This window comes from Vipera berus (genome assembly GCF_964194415.1).
Source record: "Vipera berus genome assembly, chromosome: 3".
In the NCBI taxonomy this organism is placed as follows: domain Eukaryota; kingdom Metazoa; phylum Chordata; class Lepidosauria; order Squamata; family Viperidae; genus Vipera; species Vipera berus.
The window spans coordinates 115237723-115265550 of record NC_138204.1 but is presented as its reverse complement, the minus strand read 5'-3'; the positions used below and the strand labels follow the sequence as shown (position 1 = coordinate 115265550).

The following is a 27828-nucleotide window of genomic DNA, read 5'->3' as shown; positions in this document are numbered from 1 at the left end:
ACCGTTCGGTCTAAAGCATGACGTGGCTACATTCCGGAGTCCTCACCCCCTCCCCTCAGTTAGTGGGAGAAAACGAGGCTGGAGCCGCCGGTTCCTCCTCCTGCCTGGTTATTGGTTAATCGGAAGGAGCTCTAATGGATTGGTGTGAGAAGGAGGAAAAAAGACGAGCCGAGTTGATTTAGGAGGGTTGTAAAAGAGGGCTGCCTGACGCAACTGAGTGGCCGGCGAAACAGGCGAGGTTTGCTCTTTTCCTATAGCCAGCGTGGGGGCGAGCTATGAAAAAAAAGGGAGGGCGAGTTGCATTTTGTTAAAATTGAACATTTACATTGGGGACGAAAAAGAGCCAACCACGTTGTCTGGAATTATTGTTCATTTGTGTTACGTCTGCTGACTTATACTGTAATTGCGTGAACGTTTCTCATTCTGCTGCTTAATTGCGTTACGTTTCTATGCCTGCTATTTAAAAGTTGCTGTTTAAAACCGAGCTCCTGTGGTTACGCCGGTTAATAACTTATGTTATTTACGTGGCATCGTGCGTTCTAACCTAAGGAAAAGATGAGTGATCCTGATGGATGTGTATTTCTTAAAACATTGCCACAAATAAATAAGTTGTATGTAAGTCAGTGCAACTCTACCTGAGTGTACGGTGCACTCAGTACTTACACAGAACTTACACAGGATCACGCTGATGCAGCACACCTGAGTTTTAACCCTGTTAAGCATTAGATGCACAAGTGTTGCAAAGTCAGATCATTGGAATGCTTCTACCCAGCCAGGGGCAAATGCATAAGTAATCATTTCAGTGGATCTGTGAATAACAACAAAATATCCAGAATATTTTGGGCTGTCAGATAATCGTGCCATATATGTGTAAAATGAGCCTTGGTGGAGCAGTGGGCTGATGCCTCCTTAAGTAACACCAGCTGCCTGCAATTAGTGCAGGTTCGCATCCCACCAGGCTCAAGGTTGACTCAGCCTTCCATCCTTCCGAGGTAGGTAAAATGAGGACCCAGATTGTTGGGGGCAATTAAGCTGACTTTGTAATAATGCCGCTTGGGTGTGTGTGTGTGAAAGCCCTAATAAGCAGGCATATACATAGAATGAAGGCTACTGCTAAGCTTGTAAGCCACCCTGAGTCTTCGGAGAAGGGCGGGATATAAATGGAATTTAAAAAAAATTAATATGGACTACAACAAAAATTAATATGGACTACAACTGCCACATAAAGAAACTTGTATGTTGGTTATGGAGAGCTGTTCTTTTGAACTAAACTTTCCCCTGCAAAGGAATCTATATTCTGTATAAATTAACATTTATTCATGACCACATGAACTACACAGTATTTTTCCCCCTTTTAAATGTGTCCAGGGACATTATGACACCTCTAACAAATTTGTTTTATTGAAGTTGCTTTATCAAATGTTTTATTAAAAACGAATGAACATATTCATGCTAGTGACGGAGGGAAAACACTAAACTGCCAGTGCTTATATCTTGACTCATGGATGGTCTGGATGCCCGTGTCTTTTTTCAAATGTTTTGCTTATGGCTTATTTTTTTCATTTTTGTTTGTTCTGAACTGAGATAAAATAAAATTCTGTGTACAAACCTAAGCCTTTGAAAAAATCTATTGTTGCTCTGGCTGAGGTTTGCGAAATCCTATAGAATCCTATACACTCCATTAACTTAATGATCATTGGTACCATTTTGGACAGTGCTCACCATCTCTTGGAGAAAAAGGAAACCATTCTCCAGCAGATGGTTGGCACTGACAGTACTAAAGCAAACTAGTGGAATTCATAAGTTCAATTCATACATTCATAATAATCACTAGATTTATATTCTGTCTTTATTTTGTACAATTCAGTGTACAATTTGTGAATTTATATTTAAATTCATAACTTCTTGTTTGATCATATTTGGACTCAGATACCTGTTATCAGATACCTATTATCTACTGCTCCAAAAGACCATATCGTACAGTTTTAATGAATTGGGTAAGATCAAGAAAATAAGTATTGGGTGCTTGCAGAAGACTGCAGCTTGTCAGAACCATATTTCATGTTAAATCGGGCATTGAAATTGAATAGGGAGCACTAGGGAGAGGTTATTCACAGAAATATAGGAACCACACAGAAGAAAAAATATCTCTGTGAGGACTGTTCCCCCTGTAGACTGTTTTCAATATTCTTGTTGTGTAACAGGAGTGGAGGAGACCGAGATGTGTATTGTAGTGTTCATGCTGCCATTCGGCATGCCTAATTTTTCCCCTCAAAGTCTCCATGAAGGTTAACTCCAGAAATAAATGCTGGATAAAATGCAGACAACTCTCAGACAGAATGAGCTTCATAAATACATTTTTCTCTCTTATGCAGGATCATGGACAGCAACATTAATATCCATGTGCTCCGGCACTGCTTGGCTGAAGCAGGACAAAGTCACCTTCTTCAATTTTGGGAGGAATTAAATGAACTAGAAAAACAAGAACTGTGTAAAGAATTAAATACCATGGATCTCAAGGAGTTGGATCAGGCTTTCAAAAAAGCCATGTTAGATAGTAGCCATTTACCAGGGCAGGAAAGCATGGATGCAAAGATGGAACCTGTACCACGTGAGGTCCTTGGGAGTACAACACGGGACCAAGCTCAGTTGCCAGTATGGGAGGAAGAAGGTAGGTATAAGGATCCAACCGGACACAGAGGATAGTTTTAAGAAAGTAAACCTGCAGCATTACGTGACATTGTCTAGAGCAGACTTCCCCAATTAGCTGCTCTCCAGATGTTTTAGTCTATCACCTATGGAGAAAACCAGTTTGCAGAAGGCTGGCCTAGATAAACAAAAACTAAAGTAGGATCTCTCCTAGTCCAGTTTAGTCAGGAGCTCCAAGGACCCCCTCATTTCAACCCTGAGCTACAAATATTCTTCATTAGTTCAGTTTTTGCATATCATTTGGTAAATCTGCATTAAAGTGGTTTCACCAATTAATGCAAATGGAACCTTGTCTGCAATATTAGTATTTATAAATCTAAGGACATAAACTATTAATGTAAAATGTATCTCACTCATACACAAATGTATGTGCTTAAAATTTTTGTTTAAAAACCCAGAGTTGCCATTATGAAATCTGAAATGTTACACTTTCATCCTAAATCATAGTTTTTTGAACAAGTTGAAGTTGGCTGAATTACATACCATGTTATATCAAAACTGTTTCTGTTATATCAGCTTTGTAATGAAGCAGTACTTTTAACCTTCTAGATCAGACGTGAAACTCGCGACGTCATGTGACGTTGCGCAATGCATCGAGACGGTTTTGCCATTGCCGGCAATGGGGTGGGCGAGGCTTCCGGATGACGCATCTGGCCCATGGGCCGGCAGTTTGACACCCCTGTTCTAGATATAAGTTTGATTTGATTATCAGGTGATTGCTTTCCTTATTATTATTAAAGCGACCCCATGGACCTTCCTGTCCTTTACCATCTTCTGGAGTCCATTTAAGCTCACGCCTACTGCTTCAGTGACTCCATCCAGCCACCTCATTTTCCCTTTCTATTTTGACTGCTTAAGCTACACCTAGAATATTATATAATTTCCTGGACATAACATTTTAGAAACAACATTAACAAACTAGAGCATGTCCCAGAAAGGGCAAATGAAATAATAAGAAACTGAACAAAAATGTACTGGCTATTGTTAATCTAGAGAGGAGAAAATTGTGCAGCGCCATGGTAGCTGTCTTCAAGTATTTTAACACATAGAGGAAGAATTCTTCAGAGTTGCTCCAGAAGACAACAAGAAACAATATCTTTAAATTATTGGGCAACAGTTTTTATTTGAACATCAGCCTAATGTCAAAAGCCATTTAACAGTGAAAAAGATAGCCCTTGGGAGGGCTGTGTTTGGCTGAAGATGTTATGCCTGTGGATTCCTCCACCGATCACAGCATTGGATTATATGATCTCTTTCAACATTATATTCTATGATTTATGATAATTATTTAGTGAATTTAGTGTTTTGAAGAATGGTCAGCAATAACACTGAAAAAATACAAAATCTGAAGAAAGACTAGTATTACAGCTTGAATCAACTGAACTTGATAAACAAAACCTTTAACTTTAGCTCACCTCTTCCGCCAGCCATTAGAATCCTGCATTGCTTGCAGGATAAGAACAAATCAAGTAAGGTGATTGAATTGAGAGATATTTAAGATGCTAGAAAGAGAGATTTTGGTAATACAGCATTCAGGCCACTGAACACTTGCAATATATGTAGGCACCACTGTGCTGCAGAAATTAAGTTTAAAAATTAATGTTGCTGTCTCATTATACCAGTTGCTCATCTGTTTAAATCTCCCTATAGAATCACTTGTAATGAAATGCTTCAGGAGTTTCAGGCACAGCTGCAAGCAGCAAGTTATCTAGGAAGATTTTACCCTAGAGGTGTTACAGTTGCATACATGTTACTTGGGCAAGTAACTATTTTTGCATTCTGTGATCAGAAAAGTTTTAGTTTTAGAATAGGTGTTTTCCATCCTGTGTTGACTTAGGCTTCTGCATAAAATATTATCTTGTAGTGAGGTTTTTTTTTTACAACTGTAGTACATTGCACGAGAACCAGTTTGGTGTAGTGATTAAGGCATCAAGCTAGAAGTGAAACACCATATTTTAGTCCTGTCTTAGCCATACAGCCAGTCACTTTCTCTCAGCCCTAGGAAGGAGGCAATGGTAAACCACTTTTGAAAAACCTTGCCAAGAAAACTGGAGGAACCTGTCCAGGTAGTCTCTGAGAATCAGACACAATTGAAGAAAAAAAAGTATATTGCATACAAATTCTGATACTGAAAAGAGCCTGTACAGTCCTCAGTTCTGCTTCTGAAAGATTACCTGACATATTAGAATTGCAAAACTTGCAATATTCAATCAATAAAACATTTTAATAGTACATTATTAAGGAAATGAATCTTAAATTGTACAACTTTAATCATTCTTATGCTGATCCACGACCGTAATAAAGATTTTAGTTCTTAAGAATTCACGGCTGTTCTCCATCTAATAATTGCCATAATTTTACAAACTCCTTATTTTCTGTACTGGCTGCTCAATAGCTGAGGATGCTTTGTTTAATGAGAGGCACATGACAAGAATGATCATTAATACAGTTTTCCCGTATTAGGGAATTCCCTGTGTTGGAAAATTTCCACTGAAACTACTGTACTAATTTTTTTTTTGGGAGAATGTAGTGATTTTTTAAAATTACTATTAGTTTAATTTAGCACATCAGATATTTAGAAACAATAATGGTAATACCATTCTGAGATGCAGAAATTCCCCCCACCCCCTGTGCTTACAGTACAATTTCTTGTGACTATGCTGTTCAAAATGTCTAATGCCCGTGAAGTGGCATTTGAAGGGATCAGATTATTCACTTTCATTTTTTTCTGTTTGGTTTAGGTCTCCGACAGATTTCTCAGGGCAAAGTTGCTGTTCTTCTGTTAGCTGGTGGACAAGGCACAAGGCTTGGTGTCTCGTATCCCAAAGGAATGTATGATGTAGGGTTACTCTCCCATAAAACTCTGTTCCAGATCCAGGCAGAGCGTATTTTAAAACTGCAGCACCTAGCCGAAAAGCAACATCACCTTCAATGTGTTATTCCATGGTAAGGATTTCTTGTCCTTTCAAAATGGATACGTATCCTAGATGTATTTTGTGTCTGACTTTAATGAATTATGACTCTCTTGTTGTTCTGGGCAGGTATATAATGACCAGTGGCAGGACAATAGAATTGACTAAGGATTTTTTTTTAAAACACAAATACTTTGGTTTGAAGAAGGAGAATGTGATCTTCTTCAAACAAGGGATGCTACCTGCCATGGACTTCAGTGGGAAAATTTTCCTGGAAGAAAAGGGTAAAGTTTCTATGGCCCCAGGTAAGCTGTAGATCTATTTGGTTTATAGGAATGTATTAGTACCTCGAGATTGAAGCAGACTTTAAGATCTTGTTTGAGTAATTATCCATAGTCTAAAAGTCTGAAGATATAGGCAGTCAATCAGATTAAAAGGTTGATTATCTTTGCTTATTGGATTTAGCAGGGATTTCTACACTAAAAACAAGCAGGAGACAAAGTTATTTGAGTAATAGATATCATTCCACAGCACAGGCAGTTCAGCCAACATTTATATTTTAAAAATCCATTAAAATGTTTGCATAAAAAAATAGGAAATAATATTGATTTGAAAACTTTATTCAACAGTAAACAAGTATAGGTAGTCCTCATTTAACAATTGCAATTCATTCCAGAGAAACAGTCACTAAGCAAGCCATGTGGCAGAGAGATGCTATGAAGATCACTGAATGCTGCAATTCTCATGCAGCAATGCCGGCATTATTGCTACTGCAGTGTGTGTTGTTGTCAAGTGCCAAAATTTGGACACAGGTGTGCACATTGGTCAGAAAATGATTTTTTTTGTATCACCATGTTTATTACTGTAATGTTTGCAAGTACTATCTGAAGAAGTTATTAAATGAGGGCTACCTTTTAGATGCAGAAACAAAATGTTCCCCATTCGTATTGCAAACCTTTCCACATCTGTATGTCGAATGTAGCTCGAAAAAGTCAGAAATACTAAAAAAGAAACAAAAAAATGAAGAAATAATAAAAAAGTATTTTCTTTTCTTTCTAAAGATGGCAATGGGGGTCTGTACCGAGCTTTAGGGGCTCATCATATCATAGAGGACATGGAACGTCGAGGAATTGGCAGCATACATGTCTACTGCGTGGATAATATTTTGGTAAAAGTTGCTGACCCTCGGTTCATTGGTTTTTGTATACAGAAAGGAGCAGATTGTGGAGCCAAGGTAACAAGTCATTACAGTGACTGTAAATCTATAAATCTATAATCCACGTAATAGCTTTACTTGTTTTCCTCTTTTTCCCATAATGTTCTCTTTTGCCAACCTTAAGTTAATACAGTTCTTGTTGTTTTGATAGATAACAATTGGGTATAATTTTTTTCCTAATATTTCTACAGATCACATCAATATAATATTTCTTTTCTATCTAGTCATTCTGGTTGCCCCATCATAGATCCTGTTTAGAGTTCTTGTTTACATTTGTTTTTCTCACAATGTTGAAGACATGAGAAAATCTTAACCATTTTCCCAATACTTTTACCTTTCTTAAGGAATAAATAAGACTAACAAAAGAAAAAAGAGTAAAGAGAAATAAAAAGATAGTATACTACTTAAAATACATGTTCCTCCTAAGATAATACATAATTATTTCCAAAAAAAATTCCGTTCTTTTTTTACCATGATTAAAATATGTTTAATCTTTAAATATTCCATTTAATACATCTAGTCATCTAGTCTTTTAACTTTTATTCAAAACATTTTTTATCCATTGTAGTTTTCTTAAGGTCAGTCACGTTTAAATATCTAAAACATTTCCTTTATATAAGCCATTCCAACTTTTTTATATTACTCATATCAAGAAATAAAATAAGAAGAGAGAAGAAAAAGAGAGTACTATGTTACTTGAGGGGCTCATCCCTCTTAAAATAAAATTCATATCCAAAATCTATTTCTTTAACCATATTCAAATAGGTGTTTCTTTTTAAATATTCTCTCTGATGGGTCTCATGATCTATTTTCTTAATTTTCACTTTAGCCTTTTTCTTTTGCCCAGTATCTTTCTTAATCAGTATGTTCTGCTGAATCAAAGAATCTTTCCATATTCTTGTAGATGTTACTGTAGATATAAAAAGGTAAGTCCAATACAATGTTTTGTAGGAGGCTTTTGCCCTTTCATGTTTGTTGAAAATCTTTTTCTTTCTTTTTCTCTTATCATTTCTCTCCCGTTCTCATGGTGTTCCTGACATCTCTGCAGTCCATTTTGTCCAATCTTTTTTCTTGTCCTCAAATTTGTTTTGTGGTCTTAAGTATAAATTGTTTTTCCCATATCCAATATTTCTTGTGAATTTTTTTCAACTTGGGTTAAATCATACTTCGTTTTGTTACATTCCATTTTTGAGTCTCTATCTTCAAATTTGTGTTCAGTTATCTGTTTTATCTGCTCCTTCTCTGTTGTTTTCTGGGATTTTTTTGTTGTAAAGTTAAATTGGAGATGGATTGGTTTATATTTTCAGAGTTATTTTGGATTTCTTTGTGGTTTGAACTCATCATTGTTTGAATTAGTTGCAGCATATCATATATCTCCTCTTGTTTTTTCTTGATAAGTTCTTTCTGCAAGTCTCTGATTTTCCATGATAGCCAAGAATCAAGGTTTTCTTTTCTCTGCAAATAGCTTTGGAGTCACAGTTAAGTAGATATTTGTAATCCAGAGAGTTCAAAAAAGTTTTTTCCCCTGAGGTTTATAATTCTTTTCTTTGTCTGCAGCCCAGATTGTTTTCTTTTTTGTCACAGCTGTTCTCTACTATTAGAGCTTTAAAGGTCACAAGCACAGATTAGTTCTTTCCAGATTTTGCCAAGTCCTGTATGAGAGCCATAGCTGTCATAGTCTTCATCCACCACTAGATGTCAGCTCCAGTTTATTTTTCAATTTTCAAAATAAACAGTTGTCTTTAAAATGAGAATTTTAACTATCCAGCAATTTCAAACTTATCCAAATTTAGGTTTTATGTTCATTTCATTTAAATGTGTTTTGGTCCTCCATAAATTCACCACTTCCGTTAGTGAAAGTTTGGGGCAAAGATCCCCCTCCTTGGGGGGATTTTTTCCCCCAGGAAATTAGTTGATAAGTAGGATAGATAAAATCGATACAGACACACTGTTTACAATCAGCTTAAAGTAGTACTTTTTGACTTTGGTTGCTTGTAGCTTGGGCTAGACTCTGAAGTTAGGCTAGCCTTTTTCCTGTTGGTTTCTGGAAGGCTTCTCCCAGACTGATTGGGTCGACTGCCATCTCTCAGTGGTCCACGGGACTTCCTTCTTTGCTGCCTCTTCGGGGCGACTTCTGGCCCATTTAGGGCCCCCTAACAGGAAGGAAATCATTCGTAGGGCACGGAGCCCCGAAATCCTGCGGCTGCTCCGCTACTGTGCAAAACCGGAAGTTAGTGAATGTTTTTTAAATGTAAAGCCAGACAACACACTGTTTACCAAATATTAAGGCGACTATGTTAAAAAAATCAATTAATTATATTATAGAATCTATGTTTTCATCTATCAGAGAAGTGTCATCAACATGTCACAGGCTATTGATGTGTCTTCCTCCAATTTTAAAAGCTCATTTATATTTCCCCAATCCAACCTCTCAGTATATATCCAGCATAAAGGTAGAGCTTACAGCATTGTCTCACTCCTTTGCTGACCTGGAAGCAATCTGTCACATGTTCCATCCAGATTGTGATTGTAAGGTTTCACATAGGAATTATGAGACATTCTGGAATTCTCATTTTCCTAAGAACATTTTGCAGTTTGACCTGATTAACACAACTATACACTTTTCTGTAATCTGTGAGGCATGTATTGATTTCTTTTTGCTATTTTTGGCTTTTTAAATTATTTAGCATGCATCAGCCATAATATTTTGTACTCCTTGGCTTTCTATAAAGCCAGCCTGAGCATCTGGCACCTCCTTTCCATATATGCTTCTAAGCTATTTTGGATGATCCTATACCTAGGCATTATTTTGCTGCAATGTGAAATTAAGGATATTGTATAGTAGTTTGCACTAATTGTTAAGTCTGCTTTCTTTGATAATGGTATGTAAATTGACCTCTTAGAATCTGCTGGCCATTGTGTCATTCTCCAGATTTGCTGGCATCATTTTGGTTAGAAGATTTACTGATTGTTATTCTGTTCTTTGCTATAATTCTGTGGCTATTCCGTCCATTCCTGTAGCTCTCTGACTTGGTAATTGCCAAGAGGTTCTTGTTAAAAGGGAATATATTCTAAAATATTCCAAGGAATTATCTTGGATGTTTACATCTCTCTTTTGATCTTTGTTTGATCTTTCTTAAATCAGTTACCTTCTATCTATTAGCTTCCCCTAGCATACCAATTCAGGGTCATAAACTTCTTCTGATTTTAGAATTCTATAGAATAGAACAAAACTATAGTGAATTCAAAATCTTTAAAAAAAATATATCCAGAGTTGCTTACTTTTTACTTTGAGATAACAGTAGGAATGAATATGTGTGTTTTAATTATCCGTTTGGTTGATTTGATTTACTAGTAATTCACAAGCTATTTAGTAACACAATATCTACTCTTTTTGTAAATTAATTTCTTGGTTAGACTAGGATGCCATATCCATAATAGTAATAAGAAATTCACATGGATGCAATGAACAGAAATTACCAAGTTTGGCAAGAGGACTGCTTTATGATTACTTTGCTATGATGCCCTCATGTGGTGAGAGAGAAAGTGTCTCAAAAAGAAAAACAATTAGAGCTGGCAACCTTTGTAATATTACAGAGATTGTTTTGGTTGATGTAGCTTCCCAGTTTGGAAATTTTGATAGAATTCTTTCTGACAGAAGAACCATCATATTCTTCATTTGCCAGTTGATATGCATATTCCTGTTGCTAAAATGAAATGTTATAAAAGTCAATTTAAACTGCTAAACTGAGAACTTGAGGTGCTAATATGAATATTGGATTTCAAGAGCTTCTTGATGAGTTTTATCTTACACAACTTAAAGCCAAGACCTACAGAGATATTTCAATACAATCCATATTCATCTCTGACAGTCAAAATATGACTTTTGTGGTTAAATTAGCAACACTACTAAACTGTATTGGAACTCTCTACTTTTTGCTTTAAAACATACCTTTGACATTAGTACATACAGTATTGAACATATTGAAAACTCTGACTTTGTCAAGATCTGTTATATTTCAAGCATTTTAACAATGTGGTAAAATACTTAAAAATTATTTTGTTTTGTAAGTGCTCATTGAATTGCTATAGATCATTTGCACAGTTTGATCCCATCATTTGAAGTTTTCTTCTTTATCCCAATATATATTAAACTGAGGATAACAGTTATTGCATTTGAAGAAGGAATTACATTCCATCAAAAAACTATTTACCGTACATTCCATCACAGTTATTTATAGCAATTCAAGTTATTACAATTCTGTTTTCTACCCGCTACAAGGTTGTCGAAAAAACTAACCCGACAGAACCAGTCGGAGTGGTGTGCCGAGTAGATGGTGTCTACAAAGTGGTGGAGTACAGCGAGATTTCTCTGGCCACAGCCCAAAAAAGATGTTCTGATGGCCGATTACTTTTTAATGCTGGCAACATTGCCAATCACTACTTCACAATGGAGTTTTTAAAAAACATTGTCAAGTAAGGACTTTCTTTAATCATGCTGATCTTTAAAGTGCTGCTCTGAGGTCATTTTTGCTCTTCATGCTAAAATCTGTTCTTTTTGTTGTTGTTATTATATTTGCTATGGTACAGCCTATATTACTCAGGATGGTTCAAACCAAGAAATAAAAACTATTTAAGTTTAGCATACAATGAAAGTATCATATAGGCAACACTCACAAATTGCACAATGCAAATAATGTTGCTGGTAGAAAACTAAATCATTTAGGACATATAGAACATGATTTTATTTTCTGTATTTCCCCTTACCCATTTTTTTTCTAAGCTGCAAAGTGGTAGTCTCTTTTTGTTGGTGATTTCTTCTGGTCTCCTGATCATGGTTGCTTTTTTCTCCCTAATTCTTTCTGAGGGGCACTTATCAGGATATTATTACGGTATATTTATTCAGTTTTATTTTCAAGGTTTTAACCAAGATGTTTTTAAATTCAGTTTAATGTTTGGGTTTGTTTGTTTGTTCCTAGTTTGGAACTTGATTTGTCTATAAATTTAGCATCACAGGACATCTCTAATGATGTCCTGACAGGAAAAAGAAGTGATGAGGTGGCACAGTTTCTGGTATGTAGAATCACAATTGTTCAGAGATCAAGGTCAAAAACCATACAATAACTTAGGTTCTTTCAGAAAATGTGTCAAGAGATTTTAGTGCATTGATGTTTACACTGAACTGTAAACAAGGAAAGGGACAGGTTGAGATTACAAGCAGTGGTGAGTCCTAATTGACGGTAATTAATAGTAATGCTAGTTTCTTACAGGATTAAAAAGGTGGCTTAGGTATCTAGTTTTGGAATAGCTATTACTTGCCTGCCAGGATGATGGGATTTGATAGTGCTTCTCACTCTGCTGACTCCTATCTTGATGTTTCAGTGATTACGAACCTCAGCTGCAACATCACATAGCCCAGAAAAAAGTCCCATGTGTAGATGTGACCACAGGAAAAGCTCTGAAGCCTGACAAACCAAATGGAATTAAAATGGAAAAATTTGTATTTGACATCTTCCAGTTTGCTAAGTAAGTCCCAAGTGACTGACTGACTTATTTTGTGTGCATCTTAGTATATAACTTTTGGCTTTATTTTTCTTTTGAAAGTTCTCCCCCCCCACTCCTGATTGTATGGTTTATCATTTTGACTGCAGCTAAGAAGCTGAGCTGTCTCAAAACAGATAGAAGAGAAAGATACTCAGTTAAGCATGGATCAGAAAGGGATATGCCACATATAATATTGAAATTAGATTGTGTGACATTTGTGGGAGTTGTATGGTGTTACAGAAGAGTGAGAAACAGTAATGTGTGCTAAAAATTGTCTTGGGAACCAGTCAAAAGTAGCAGGAGGAACAGATGTGGTTTAAAGAGGAGAAAGCAGATAGTGACCATCCTGTTTAGACTGGCTCAGGGCAAACCTCTCCAAAGTTTATCCTTGTGCCTACCTAAAAGAAGGACTGCAGCTAGCTCCAGCAATTGCTGTGAAGTTGGTATGCATTTCAGTTTTGAAAGCTTTGAAAAAAATATTTTAAGTGAAGATATAAATAATTGTAGAGGTTGTTTTTTTTCTTCCCCTGTATTGACTTTTCCTTGGCATATGAGTTTATTGCTGATGCCCATCTATAGGGCTATAGTTGATATTAGTAGAAACAGAAAGTGGTTAAAATCTTTACACTTGACAAATCTCAAACTTTGTTTTGAATCCAGGAACTTTGTGGTTTATGAAGTGCTGCGAGAAGATGAATTTTCCCCTTTGAAAAATGCTGACAGCCAAAATGGCAAGGACAATCCCACCACTGCGAGACACTCCTTGATGTCACTGCATCACTGTTGGGTTCTCAATGCCGGTGGACACTTTGTGGATGAAAATGGAACACGCCTGCCAGCTATTCCCCGGTTAGAAAATTTGACCTTCCCTTAATGTTTACCTTCCATCTCTAATATGAGCACTTTCTGTAGTCTGGGTGTAATTCCAGTTCAGCCGAGAGAACATACACAGTTGTGTTACCAATGTGCTCAGAATTGTAGTTAAAGAACACAGTGATCTGAATAACAGAGTTCCCTTCGAAACGACAGCATAGTGTTTTTCAAATTTGGACCTTTAAAATGCGTAGTCTTCAATTCCAGAATTCCCCAGTCAAAATGCTGGTTGGGGAATTCTGGAAGTTGAAAATCAACTCATTAAAATTTCCTACTTCGAAAAAGGCTGGTCTAGTCTGAGTTAGAACAGGTATTCTTGGAAAGAAAATTTTTATTGGAAGAACAAAATTAAAATTTAAAAAGGAGCTTTGTGTATGAAACAGCAATGAAGAATCAAAATAGCATATTTTTATAGGTCAGGAGTATCAAGCTCTTCACGTCACGTGATGTATCTTGACATATCGTGACTTCTCCTTGCCAGAGCTGGGGTGGGTGTGGCTTCCACATGATGCATCCCGCCCACAGGCCGGTAGTTTGACACGCCTGTTATAGGGGATGTACAGGAAGTTTAGCTCTCAGTTTAAGGTTTCTGTTCCTGAGCTGAGCTAGATGGGCCACTAAATTGGGATGAAGTAGTCCCATTTGTTTGTACCTGAATGCTCTTAAACATTTGACTTTGGAATCTTTGCCCCCTCTGTTTTCTTTCTTGGGAGAGATGGCAACAGTTAATTTGTTTTGATGTAGGAGGAACAGTGAAGAAGAAAATGTCAGATGATATAGTGTTAAAAACCTCATCACCTTTATTATATAGCAAGAAAGGTTGACTGTTGTGCTACAAATTTCCATCTGGTTCTAAAAAATGTTGCAAGAAATCATATTGGAGTTGAGTATCAAGGTCAAAAAAGCTCATTACTGAAGAAAGATCTCTGAAATTCAAGGATAGGCAGTGTTTTGCTCTCCAAATATTGCTGAAATAACAATTTGCAACGTCCTTCAATATTGCTAATCTGGGTGCAACTTTGGGAGTAACATTTTATCAAGATCTAGAAAACCACATGTTGCTCAGTATTGATATCTGAGATCCAGTTTGGTCTAGTGGTTAAGGCATTAGGCTAGAAATCAGGAGACTGAGTTCTACTCCTGCCTTAGGCTGGGTGACCTCGGCTCTTTTATGACTCATGGACTTCAACTCAGGAATAGCTGACTCAGGAATTCTGGGATTTGAAATCCATGAGTCATAAAAGAGCCGAGGTTGCCTACCCCTGGGCTAGTCACTCTCTCCCAGCCCAATTCATCTCACAGTAGAGGGAGGAAGGAGTATTGTATATGTTCATCTCTTTGACTTATTTATAAAAAAATATTAACATTATTAATAAAAATAAAATCATTAAAAATAGGGTTCTGGATAAAAAAAGCTGACATTCAATTTAGTGTACAGGTATTCCTCAACTTACAACCGCAGATTTCTAGGACCAGAATTTTAGTTACTAAGTGATGCCATTGTTAACTGAGTTATCATGTGAGTAGACCCGCTTTTATGACCATTTTTACCATGTTATGACCTTTTTTACCACTGCAAATCATGCAGTCATTAAGCAAATCTGGCTTCCGCTATTGACTTTTGTACAAAACGGACTGGGAGGTCACTAATCACAATCATGTGACTGTAGAATGCTGCAGCCGTGGCAAATGTGATCTTGGCAAATGCCAAGCACCCAAATCATGATCACATGACCGTGGAGGTAGTACAAATCATAAGTCACTTTTCAACATTGTCATAACTTCAAACTGTTGTTAAACAAATGGTCATAAGTTGAGGACTACCTGTCTGCTTCCAACCTCCTTCTAAATATATGGATAGAATCTGCCCATGATACAGAAAGACCACTTTTTAGATTTGGCACACTCCTCAATTTTGTGTCCCTGCTCATTAATCCTTTTTCTTCCCATATGACAGCAACACAAATGGAAGGTCAGATGTGATCCAAGCTGATGCCAATCACAAGTAAATATACTGTCTCGGGCCGCTGGGAATGCATGGTGATGGGTCTGCTTGGGAACTGGCTAACACACCTCTCCATAGCATATAGGGTCTTGGTACTCCATTTATTTATATGGTATTAAATACAACAAACAATTCTAATTTACTTATTTCTTGGAACCTGTGAAATAGTGGCCAGTGGCTATCTTAAATTCACTTCTTGGAAGACCTTAGTCTGCATGCGTAGGGCTTTTTTTCACACTTATAAAATCTGTTGTGGCTTTTTAAATTTAAGTAACAAGCTTTGCTGGCGGACTGTTTTGGAAATTAATAATAATAATAATAATAATAATAATAATAATAATATAATAATAATAATAATAATAATAATAATAATAATAAGAAGAAGAAGAAGTTGTTGGAAGGGACCTTGGAGGTCATCTAGTCCAACCCCCTGCTCAGGCAGGAAACCTTATACCATTTCAGGCAAATGGCTGTCCAATCTCTTCTTAAAAACCTCCAGTGTTGGAGCATTCATTCATTCATGCGCTGACTCAGGAATTCTGGGAGTTGAAGTCCATGAGTCATAAAAGAGCTGAGGTTGCCTACCCCTGGACTAGACTATGAAGAAAAAGAGATCATAGGAGCTGTAATAAATGAAGACGGTAGTAAAGGGAGCTGTCCAAATGTGACTAGGGAAAGAATAGAGGGGCTTCTTATTTATAGATATTAGGTTATTGAATAGGTATTAAATAATTCCTTGAGATTATTTTGTATTTATAGTCGTTCTGTCATATATCCTAAACGACACTGTTTTGTCTTACCTGAAAGCCGATCTCGCAGGAAAAGGTAATAGATAGATCCTAGTCAACCCATGTATAGGTTCCATGTCTTTAGAAGCAACTTATTGCTTAGGGTTCTTTCATCCCACCCAAGCTCCCGGATGAATAAGTGAATTTCACTATCTTTAATTGTAGGATAGGATAGGATAGGATAGGATAGGATAGGATAGGATAGGATAGGATAGGATAGGATAGGATAGAATAGAACCTTGGAGGTCTTCTAGTCCAGCCCCTTACTCAAGCAGGAGAACCTATACCATCGCAGACAAGTGACTGTCTAGTCTCTTCTTAAAAAACTCCAGTGATGGACCACCCATGGTTTCTGAAGGCAAGCTGCTCCACTGGTTAATTGTCCTTACTGTTAGGAAGTTTCTCCTTAATTCCAGGTTGCTTCTCTCTTTGGTCAGTTTCCAACCATTGTTTCTTGTCCTGCCCTCTGGTGCTTTGGAGAATAATGTGACCCCCTCTTCTTTGTGGCAGCCCCTCAAATACTGGAATACTGCTATCATGTCTCCCCTATTTCTTCTTTTCTTTAGACTAGCCAAACCCAAGTCCTGCAGCCGTTCTTCATATGTTTTAGTCTCCAGGCCTTTGATCATCTTAGTTGCTCTTCTCTGAACTTTTTCCAAGGTCTGAACATCTTTATTGTAGTATGGTGACCAAAATTGGTTGCAGTATGCGAGGTGTGGTCTCACTTGGGTTTATAAAAGCAGTACTAATACTTCCCATGATCTTGATTCTTTTTTTTTTTAAATATGTTTTATTAATTTTTTTTTACATTTCACCATCAATATTTGGCAAACAGTGTATTGTCTGGGTTTGTATTTACAAATAATCAATAACAATTACTTTCTATAATTCCATATTCCACATAATAGCTTTTCTTGATTTTTTCTCTCCTTCCAATAATATTCTCTTTTATCAACCTTGAATTAGTATATTTCTTGATAATATTGAAAGATAACCATTAAATATCTACAAATAACCTCCACCTCATTACTAAGCTTCTTTTCTAATTAATCATCTTGATCACCTTGTCATAGATCCTGTTTTTAGAGTTCTCATTTAAATTTATTTTCCCCACAATATTTCAAAAGAAAACATTTTATTTGTTAAAATTTTCTTAGAGTTAATTATATTTAGATATTTAAATCTTTTTCCTCATATGAACCATCCCAACTCTTACATTTTCCATATCGTGAAATAATATGCTGTTTAAAAAAGAAAAAAAACATATCCCTCTTAAGCTAAAATACATTTATATTCAATGTTTTATTCTCTTTAAGCTTATTCAAGTCTTCAAAATCCATTATATTTAAGTATCTAGTACATTTCCCTCATATAAATCATCCCAAACATTTTTATGTTTCTCATATCATAGACAAAAAATATTATGTTGCTTAAGAAGCCTATTCCTCCTAAGCTAAAATTCTGTATTCACAGTTTTATTTCTTTAACCGTATTCAAACAAGTGCTTAATCTTTAAGTATTCCATCAAATGAGTCCCATCATCTGATTTCTTAATTCTGGCTTTAGCCTTTTATTTTTTTGCCAAACATCTTTTCTAATCACTATGTTCCATTGAACCCAAAGATTTTCCCATAATTTTGTAGATATTGTTATAGGTACAAAAGATAAGTCAAGTAAGGTGTTTTTGTAGAAGTATTCCTCAAAAATCTTTTTCTTTCTTTCTCTCTTAGTTTCTCCCATCTCCTTTTTTTTCTCAAGTTCTTGGAATCTTGAAGTATAGGTTATCTTTTCCATATCCAGTATTTCCTGCAGGTTTTCTCCATCTGGATTAAGTCACAGCTCCTTCTATTATTAAATTTCATCTCTTAAGTTTCTTTCCTCTATTTTATATTCAATTATCTTTTTTACTTGATCTATTTTTTTGTTTTCTGATCATTTGTTTGTTGTGACATTAAAATAAGAATATGTTCGAAATTAATGGTTTGAAATTAATGTCATTTGTATTTGTTGTAACATAAGATACATTTCCTCCTGGAAAGTATTTGTTTTTTCTTGATAGGTTTTTTCTGCAAACCCCTGATGTTCCATAATGACCAAAAATCCAAGTTTTCCTTTCTCTGCCAACCACTTTAAAGACACAGTTTAATAAGTATTTATAATCCAGGAAGGTCAATTTTTTTCTAAGTTTTATAGTTCTCGCTTTGTAGATAGCCCACAATATTTTCTTTTATTGCAGCTGTTCTTTGTTTAGTTAAAGCATTGAAGGTCACAATGACAAGTTTTTTTTCTGGGCTGTATATTTAGTGCAGTATTTTCATCTACCATTAGATGTCAGTACCAGTTCATTTTTCAGTTTTCAAAACAAATAATTACCATTTATTTCCATCAAGAATCTTTTGCCAGGAGAATCTTAACATAATCCATCAATTTCACACTTTCCAAGTTTAAGTCTTATACTGATTTTATTTCTGTATAATTCTATTCCCCATAAATTTAATTTGCTGCTTCCATTTAGAGGAGGGTGGAACAGAATCCCCCCCCCTCACTTTTGGAGGATTTTTACTTCTGGGTTTGTTTGTTTCAGGAAATCAGTCAGGTAGAAGAGAGAGAATCAGTATTCTTACCCAGTTCAATCATGCTGTTTACAATCACGCTTAACTTAGTACATTTTGGTTTCGGCTGCATGTAGCTTGGGCTAGTTTCAACAATGATGCTAGCCTTTCTTCTGCTGGTTTCTGGAGAGCTTTCCCTGGACGTCCAGATTGACGTCCAGGGCTTCTCTCCTTCTTTGCCACCTCTTCGGGGTGGCTTTTGGCCCCAAACAAAGAGAAATCAGCCGTAGGGTGCAGAGCCCCGTGATCCCTCGGCTGTTGTGCTAACTGTGCAAAACCGGAAGCCTGCGTGATCTTGATTCTATGCCTCTGTTTATACAACCCAGGATTGTATTAGCTTTTTTGGCTGTTGCTGCACATTGCTGGCTCATACCCAAGTAATCGTCTACTAGGACTCCAAGGTTCCTCTCATAATTACTGTTTTTGAGCCAGGTCTCGCCTAATCTGTAGTTATATCTTTGATTTTTCCTGCCTAAATGTAAAATGTTGCTCTTCTCTACATTGAAACTCATTTTGTTGGATAGGGCCCATTGTTCAAGTTAGTCAAGATCTTTTTGAATCCTGACTTTGTATTCTGCGGTGTTGGCTATTCTTGCTAGTTTAGTGTCATCTGCTAATTTGATGAGTTCCCCTTCCATTCCCTCATCTAAGTCATTTATGAAGATATGAAAGAGTACTAGGCCTAAGATGGGGCCTTCTGGTACCCCACTGCTTACTTCTCTCCATGTGGATGTGATGCCATTGGGGACTACTCATTGAGTACGGTTTGTCAGCCAGCTACAAATCCATCTGGTGGTGATGTTGTCTATTCCACCTTTTTCTAGCTTGCCAAGGAATAGATCTAATCAGGCCCATTATTTATCACTTTATAAAGATGTGTATAATTATCAGAACACCTCTAGTCCCCAATTTTCTGGCAGGCATCACAGGTCTTTGTAAAGACACCATTCTCTAGACAGACATCTTCACTGATTTTATCTTTTCAGAAGATAAAGAACATTGAGGAAAATAATCCCCATACTTCCACAAAATGTAGGAATGAGGTTTCCTTCTTATTTTTGCTGTGACTCAGGGAAAAGAGAATATTCTAATATCTAATATCCTCCAAAGCTAAACACAAATCATATGAGCCACCTTCTTCTGCTTTCAATCCTTTGCAAAGGGAAGATTTGAATACTGGGAAATTCTATCTTTTAGGTACAGGTAGTCCTCTACTTAAGGAATATAATAGAACCTGGAATTATCATCAACGTTCACTGTGGTCAATGTGAAGGCATCATATGGCCAGATCCTGATTTGTTAATATATACTGCTCAAAAAAATAAAGGGAACACAAGATAAGACATCCTACTATTAAATACAGTACATTCTGTTGTTTAAATGTTCCCATTATTTTTTTGAGCAGTATATTTTTTTGCAGCAATTGTTAAGCAAATGCTGCAGCTGTTAAGTGAATGGCATGGTTGTTGAGGAATCAGTTTTCCACAATGGTGTTTTTTGATGGAAACTGAAAATAACCCTGGAAACCAGCAAATCAACACTGCAAATTATGGTCATGTGACCGTGGGACATTGCAAATGGCCATAAAGGTGAGCTAGTTGGCAAGTGCTTAAAAGCAGATCACATGACTATGGGGGTGTCTTAGCTGTCATAACTTCAAAAACAGGCTTTTGCAGGGGGGAGACTGTCTAACTTCAAACATTTGTTAAGTGACCAGTCATAACTTGAGGACTACCTGTATCTACATTTTCCTTGTTCTCCAGTTTGGAGGATGTAAAAAAATTCAGGCTGTCTCCTTCTATTACTTTTCCATCTGTGCAAGTGAAAAAAGACACTTTTCACTCAGTGTTTCCTACAAAACTCGAGCAAGAGGTGAGATATACAGATTGCATTACATTTTGGAAAACAGTGGTTTTTTCCTGTTCTTTTTTTCGAAGTTGCAATATTAATTTTTGTCTTTCATAAGCTTTGGGAGACAGGAATTCTTCCTCATAGGCTTGGGGATTTAGAACAGAGAAGAAGTGACTGCTGAAAACATTTCATGTTTCTTAACATTTGAACAAAGGAAAACATTGAATTGCACTGCACTTCTGGTGATTTTGAGGTCACGTCCATGTGGTTTTCTTGCAGCAACAGAGGACTGATTTGCAGTTTCTGGAATCCAAGACTGGCGGCGGGGGGTGTGTGTGTTTTTATTTTCTAGTCTAATCTACAGACCCAATAAAATATTCTACTGCTTCTCATCACTGTGTCATCACCATGTCTGCTCTGCTTAGCTTTTAAGATCAATCCAAGCCATCTAGATACTGCCACTAACTCACTGAACATCTGCATATCTCAGCAAATAAAAGAAAATTTCTATCACCAAAAGTTGCTTGTCTCGAGTACAAATAGAGACAAGCGGATTAGGCAGAGATGAGATTAGTTTTTGAAGAGATGTTCCCAGTTGGGCAGTTCAGTATTCTTATATGGACACATAGTATGCCTGGATAGGCAATAACTTATTCTTTTGGGAGTACTGGATGAGTATGGACCCAATGATAGACTTCCGTTAGCATTTTCTGATTTCAGTGAAGTGGTTATACTTTTTTCTGTACTCACATCTATTTTATTTTTATTAAATTATTAAATTTATATACTACCCATCTTGCTGTTCTCTGCAACTCTGGATACAATATCCACCTTTCAATCCACTATCTTGTTAGGAATTCATCAGTTGACTCTTAAGCATGTACCTACGTAGCATGATGGGCAAGCATCTTTATGCAAGGACAGAAATAGAGTAAGGAATAGTGAGTGAAAGAAATTAAAGGCACATGATAAGAGAGAAAAGAAGAAATATAACTAGTTTACACTGACACTTTTAAGTTTGTATCTCTACAAACCTTTGCTTCCCCCATATCTGTGTACTGATTTATAAACTGCTTTTTGCAGTTGAAACTCATGCTGTGCCTCTCGCTCCTTCTCACACACTCACTGACCCACACAACACTTATTGTCCAGCCCTGCAACCCTCTCTGACCCATATGACATCTCTCATGCTGCCTGCCGCATCCTTTCCAGCTCTCATGGCACCCCACGCATGCTTGTGAGTCTCTGCCCACCCTCTGCAACCTGCATGGGACCTCTTGTGCACCACCATGTAGCCTTTTGCACCTTCTCTGACCCACATGGTGTGTCTTGTGCATCCTCCCCAACCTACATTGTTCCTTCCTTGCACCCCTATGCAGCCCTCGCTTTCCCCAACAGCAGCTACTTACCTGCTGGCCAGCCTGGAACTTCTAACATCCTGCCAGCTTCCCCATTTTCTTATGGGAAGCTGGCAGGAAATGTTGCAGTGGTTCTGAAATGGCCACAACCCTACCAAATTTCAATCCCACAAGAGTAGTGGGTCTATAAGTTAGCCAATTTGAGGTAACTTGTTTCAGAAATTGTTGCCTTTACAATGCACCACCTAGCACAATTGAAGGTTACAAGCAGACATAAGAGTTTTAATAGTGTGTAGATATGGTGTGATACTAAAAGTTGAGGATTGCCTAGGTTTCAATATTTCTCTTTTTTTCCTGGAAAAAAATGACATTTCACAAAATATTTCCTCTCTAAATAGCGCATTCCCCCCTCTCGTGCGCATCTTGCATTGCATGCTGTTAACCAGTTTCTCTGTCTGCAGATGATGGAACTACTGCATAGCTACTATTTAGATTTCTGCAGCACTAAAAACAGGTTTCATGACAAGAGCAGAGAAAGACATTCATGTCTTAACAAGAGTTTGCCATGTGCATAAGTAATATAGGTGTATTGGAGTGTTTTTCATCCTGAACTAACACTTTTTCTTTATAATTGTTCCTTAGTTTGAAGGATGCAAATGACTTGCCAATTCAGTGTGAGATTTCTCCTCTTGTGTCCTATGGGGGTGAAGTAAGTTGCGGTGGTATTCTAAATTCTTTTTCTCCTCCCCCGCCTTCTCCTAAACATCCTGTCCTAAAGTAACAATTCTTCTTTATGGATGATAAGATAAATAAGCCCTGATGGTGCAGTTGTTATAATGCAGTATTGCAGGCTAACTCTGCCCACTGCCAGCAGATCGATCCTGACTGGCTCAAGGTTGACTTAGCCTTCCATCCTTCTGAGGTTGGTAAAATGGATCCTGATTGTTGGGGGTAATATGCTGACCCTGTAAACCACACAGAGAGTGCTATAAAGCACTGTGGAGCAATATATAAGTTTAACTGTTATTGCTGAATATGAATATAGATGATAGGGCAAAGTTGAAACAAGGAATGTGGTGTAATAATGGGAAAGTTAATATTCCGGAGGCTCGTGGCAAACGTCCCAGGCATGTAATCCTTGTTTTCCATACTTAAATTGAATTGTGAGTAGAGAGGGATGTTTTGTTGCTGATCACTTGTATTACAACTTGCAATGGTTTGTATAGACTTATTGGTGTTAATATAATTAAAGCACACAATACATTTATGGATTACTACTTCATTCCTTGATATTGGGATTTGTATTATATTTATATTATTGTAAATTAGACTGCTAAAGTTGCTAGCTTACTCCAATAGCTAAAAATACTGCTTTAAAACATCACTTTTACAAAGCTGTCTTTCACAGAAAATTGGGTAAGCAGCTAATTACAATGCTGTTGCAAGCCATCATAAGGGGGCTTTCATCAAAATTGTTCTCATATACTATAATTATGCCACAGTGAAAAGGTTTAATTGGACTTTTCTAGGTCTTGTGAACTTGAAGGTTTAACATGAATATATCAAGTGCTCCTAACACTTGATTTTCATCCCCATAATAATCCTAAATGGAGGATGATAATACCTTAAGTATATATCTTAAAAATAGGGTTTAGTATGCTATATTTAAGGCCACCCAGTACAGTCTGAACAGGAATTTGAAATTGATTCTCTCAAATGGAAAGTCCAAATCGCATATTATATTTGATGGTTAAATTTGCTGTACTGATACTAAGTTTATCCTGACTAGTTTCTGAATGCTTCCTTTTTTCCTAGGGATTGGTGGAGTTGGTCAAAAACAAAGAATTCCATGCTCCTTTGATTATTGACCAAAGTGGGATCCATGAGCTAGTGAAGAACGGTGCCTGAAATCTCCAGGAATGATCATCTTTCTAGTCCGGGATTTTATGATTCTTTCATGTCGGACTGAGTATTTAAACAAAGGTTTCACTATCATCTTGAAGAATCTTCACTCAAACTGAGTTTCCTTAAAAATCAGTAGTAGGCTACAAACAAGAAGAACTGCAATGTGACTTCATCTTGAAATCCTTGATACAACTATTTATATAATTCTTAACCTTTTAAATGGTTACTGTTTCAAATTGCAGCACCTATTCCGTCACATGCTGCAATCTGAAGACATCAGCATTTTCTTCCAAATCCTTTATTACACCTGTAAATGGTCTTAAGTGGTACGAAAGTTGGAATGCTTATATAATTTCTTATTTTTCTGTTTGATTTTTGCATTTGGTACCCACGCTTTACAAACAATTATATCTTGCTGGAATTGCACAATTGAAACACTAAAAAAGTAATGCAACTGAATTAAAATGAATTAAAATGTTTTCCTAACATAATGTTTCTTGAAACTTCTTTAATACTTGACTTATATTTATGTTACGGCAGAGGCTATAAGATACTAAGATAACAAGAGACTAAGATGTTTTTCTGTATTTCTGTGAAGAACGCTCTCTGCAGTCAATAAGGAACTAAGGAATGGATTCTCCTCCCAAGTTTTGTATATAGACCAAGGATACCACAGACTCTCCCAAACATTGTCTTGAAACTGTGTTTAAGGAATCATTGCAGGAAACAACCGCTGTTTCTTAAATTTCTTCTCAAGCTGAGTTAGAATGCAAAAATATTGAGGGTGCCGACAACCTAATCTACAGTATATACCACCCACTCCCTCCAAAAACTATTTCTTTTTGGAAAATTTCCTTTCATCAGATGCTTGGGAATATTATTTTGGTATTTTAACCAAAATATGAAAAGGCTATTCGTGGGACATTAATTTCCAGAAATTTCTCTAACAGACATAAAAAATATAAAGAGTGACAGGGCTGGGATTTGTACAAGTTCGGTTCACTTAAAACCCTTTTCTTTGTTCAGTTTGATGTTGAGCTGCATTTCTTCTTTTCAATGGAGCCATGTTTGTTATGGGGTCATACAGAATGGCGAGGTACTATTTTCTGGATTCCAAGTGAGTTTACTGCCTATGTAAATTAAAGAAATTTAATTACAAAACTTTAAAAATTATGTTAATCTAGGACCTTACACAGTTTCTGCTCTTTTTTGAGACTGTGTAAGAGATGGGTGGGTGAGTTGGATGGTCAGTTAGTTAATTTGGGCACTAGCTGTGATGTATCCGTGAAGATTGATAATATTCGGTTACATGTAACAAGCCTAAAATGAACTTCCTTGGTCCTTCTAGCTTTCTGTCTGCCACTAGTGATAAAATTTCATGTCCAAAATGTTTTGCTTGATGGCAGATAAATTCACATAGACAGGTTCTGTGAACTTTTATTAACAATTCAGTTATATGAATATTGATCTACAAATCAGTTACCGTATATGAATATTGCTCAACCATATCACAAAGAATGCTTTCAAAGATATGATTATGGAATTCAAGTCGCAGACAAAACATTTTGGTGGGCAAAAAATGGACAAGAACCATCTCATTTACCCAGACATGTAATTAAAATATGAAATTACAGTGTTAAGGTTTGCTCATTCAGTTCTGAAGAACTTGGTCAATCCCGCATGGGCTATGTTTGTCAAATGAAACTTATCTGAGTGGAAAGTATGCTGCAAATTTGGAGTAAAGAAATAAGTATATTTAAAATTGCATTTTGTGTGAAATGAGAAAACTGTTTAAATAAATGTGAAAGAATGAATAATTTGGGGAAAAATTGGAAACTATTTTCAATTGTATTTATAGATATAGTAGAAGAAATTTAGCCAGATTTGATCTGTAGATATATAGACACAGATTTGTGGTATTGCAAGCAGGATAATAAAAATCAATTGGTTTGTTCGGAATCACATTCTAAAATGTTACATTCAGAGATAAGAAACAAGATAGGCTGAAATTAGCAAATGAGAATGAAAGAAAATGTAGCTTATTCAACCCAGGTGGATCCTTGGATTGCAGTAGACAGACTCCACCTGAGGCAACATCTGACTCAAAAACTTGCTGCATGGCCTGTAGAAGTGGGTGTGTATCCACCTTCCTCCCAGTCAGCTGACTGTATTGCAAGACACAATTTTTGTTGGCAGGTCATAAGAAGCCAGTTTGTTCCCAGTATGTAAGACATTTGTGCATTCTCATTGCCATTTGCAAGAAATGTAAAGCAGACCTGTTGTGGTTTTCTTCTTTATTCCTGGCAAAACAGCAGCCCTGGACAAATCTGATGTATTTGACAGAGCATATTAAATGCACAAAAGAATTTTGCATAAAGCTGAGTATAAGGCTGCTCATCTTATTCAGGCCCAAATAAGTACTTGGGTGTAGATTAGCACATATTTTTGCTTTGTAGAGGACAACAATGAAGGCTTCCTTCATAGTGGTGGACATTTTAAAAAATAAATGGATGAAAAATGCACTATAAAGTGAACAAATCCTTTGTAGCATATCTGTTCCACAGGAGTACAAATAAAAGATAGAACATAGAATTCTTCATGGAACTAGCAACATGGGGAAGGATACCTGAGCAGTTTTGAAATGACTAATCTGAGATTGTTGGAGTGGCAATAAAGCTTCTTGGAATGACAGTCAAGTGAGATAGATCCCAATTTTCTGACAAGTCACACAATTTCCACAGAGCGGCAGACCAGATAAGATCCTTCAGAAAGCAAAATAAATAGCAGGAGGACAAAAGGAGGGATTTCCCTAAAAATACAAAGAAAGTCATTCAAGAAAGGAAGACGAAAGCAACCAGCCATACTTGGGCGCAAGTATTGTAAATATACATGAAACATTTGACAGTAGACTTTTAATCTTATTTTGGTTATATGGTTAACTCCTTAAAGTATCTTGAGCACAATGGAAATGGTCTGAGGGGCACCTTGAGAACAGCTGCTTCAGGTGAGCTATGGAGTTCATTCTTTAACAGTACTCTAACTTTCTTCTATAAGTACATTGCTATTGCTTTGGGACTATCTCTTGTTCTTCTAACTACCTTCCTCTTTCAATTTACTGCAGATGTCTCAGAATGTCCATACTACACCACTAAGGCCCATATACAATTATGCCATGTCAGATTAGCAGTGCTACAGAAATCCCACAATGAGGACACATATGTCCGACCTGCCCCAGCTAGAAAGAAAGAAAGAGACCCTTGACTCCATTTGAAGTGATAGGTTTTTTTACTAAGCACTGCTGGATTCAGTAAAAGCAGGCTAGAACTAAAGTTCCCATGCAAAAGGTTGCAAACTCACTTTGTCCCAGCCCTTTCCCCTTGACCAGTTCACCTTCGGCCAATGGTGAGACTCAAAGGTCAGATGTTTGGAGCAATCCACACTCCGTTCTCAAGCTTCATGGCTTTGAAGACTGACACAAGCTGGTTTCTTGCACCTCTGGTTTCCATCAAACTCTCATCCCTCTTCCCTTTTTACCATTATGCCCCATGCATATTTATTGTCCATTTGCTCTCCTTCCCCTCCCCCCTAAGAGTTGATGGCAGGATGCCAGTGAGGCACCAAGCCGAAGATGGCAGAGCTGACAGCATCTGTGAAATAATTAGGATAATAGCTCTTTGTTAAAGTCACAGTTGATTTTCCTATTCATTCATTCATTCATCCGTCCCTCCTGGTGATTTATAGAGAATATTTCTTATGAATTTGGCTCTCTGTTCTATAACAGGTGATACATGTCACATCAAAGCAACTGATCTTAGCATCTTTATTCAGATGACTAAATTCCTGCTCTGCCCTAGGATGGGTGCATATTTTACAAAATATTCTTCATATTCTTCATCCTGAGATAGAGGATCTTATAATATCCCTTCAAAGTGAAAGTGAGAATTGGAGCAAACATACTGCAATCTTATGAATCCAGTGCAGTTGCAAAAAATACAATCCTCTCGAAATTAAATAGTAAATTGCCTGATTTCAATGAATTTTTAAAAAAGCTTCGT

At 36.8% G+C, this 27828-nt stretch overlaps 1 protein-coding gene across 3 annotated transcripts; it reads left to right on the top strand.

Annotated features, from left to right (window-relative positions):
• The first annotated feature begins 74 nt into the window (after positions 1-74).
• On the top strand, positions 75-24258 carry UAP1 (UDP-N-acetylglucosamine pyrophosphorylase 1). Of its 3 annotated transcripts, none has more exons than XM_081322959.1 (11): positions 75-233; positions 2376-2671; positions 5451-5655; positions 5751-5926; positions 6683-6855; positions 11120-11313; positions 12220-12363; positions 13042-13230; positions 15212-15259; positions 22511-22577; positions 23684-24258. In XM_081322959.1, exons 2-11 carry the CDS (start codon positions 2380-2382, stop codon positions 23774-23776), a joined length of 1581 nt encoding a protein of 526 aa, XP_081179085.1. In that variant the 5' UTR covers positions 75-233; positions 2376-2379; the 3' UTR covers positions 23777-24258. The 3 variants fall into 3 exon arrangements, with proteins under 3 accessions (XP_081179085.1, XP_081179084.1, XP_081179086.1); XM_081322958.1 differs by having other exon boundaries at positions 78-238; XM_081322960.1 differs by lacking the exon at positions 12220-12363 and having other exon boundaries at positions 78-238.
• Positions 24259-27828: the final 3570 nt, after the last annotated feature.

Bases quoted from the DNA above. Each gene is read 5' to 3' on its own strand.
- UAP1 (XM_081322959.1), top strand. From the start codon at position 2,380: ATGGACAGCAACATTAATATCCATGTGCTCCGGCACTGCTTGGCTGAA. The intron at 2,672-5,450 runs GTAGGTATAAGG...TGTTTGGTTTAG, and splicing joins GCCAGTATGGGAGGAAGAAG to GTCTCCGACAGATTTCTCAG. The intron at 22,578-23,683 runs GTAAGTTGCGGT...CTTTTTTCCTAG, and splicing joins TTGTGTCCTATGGGGGTGAA to GGATTGGTGGAGTTGGTCAA.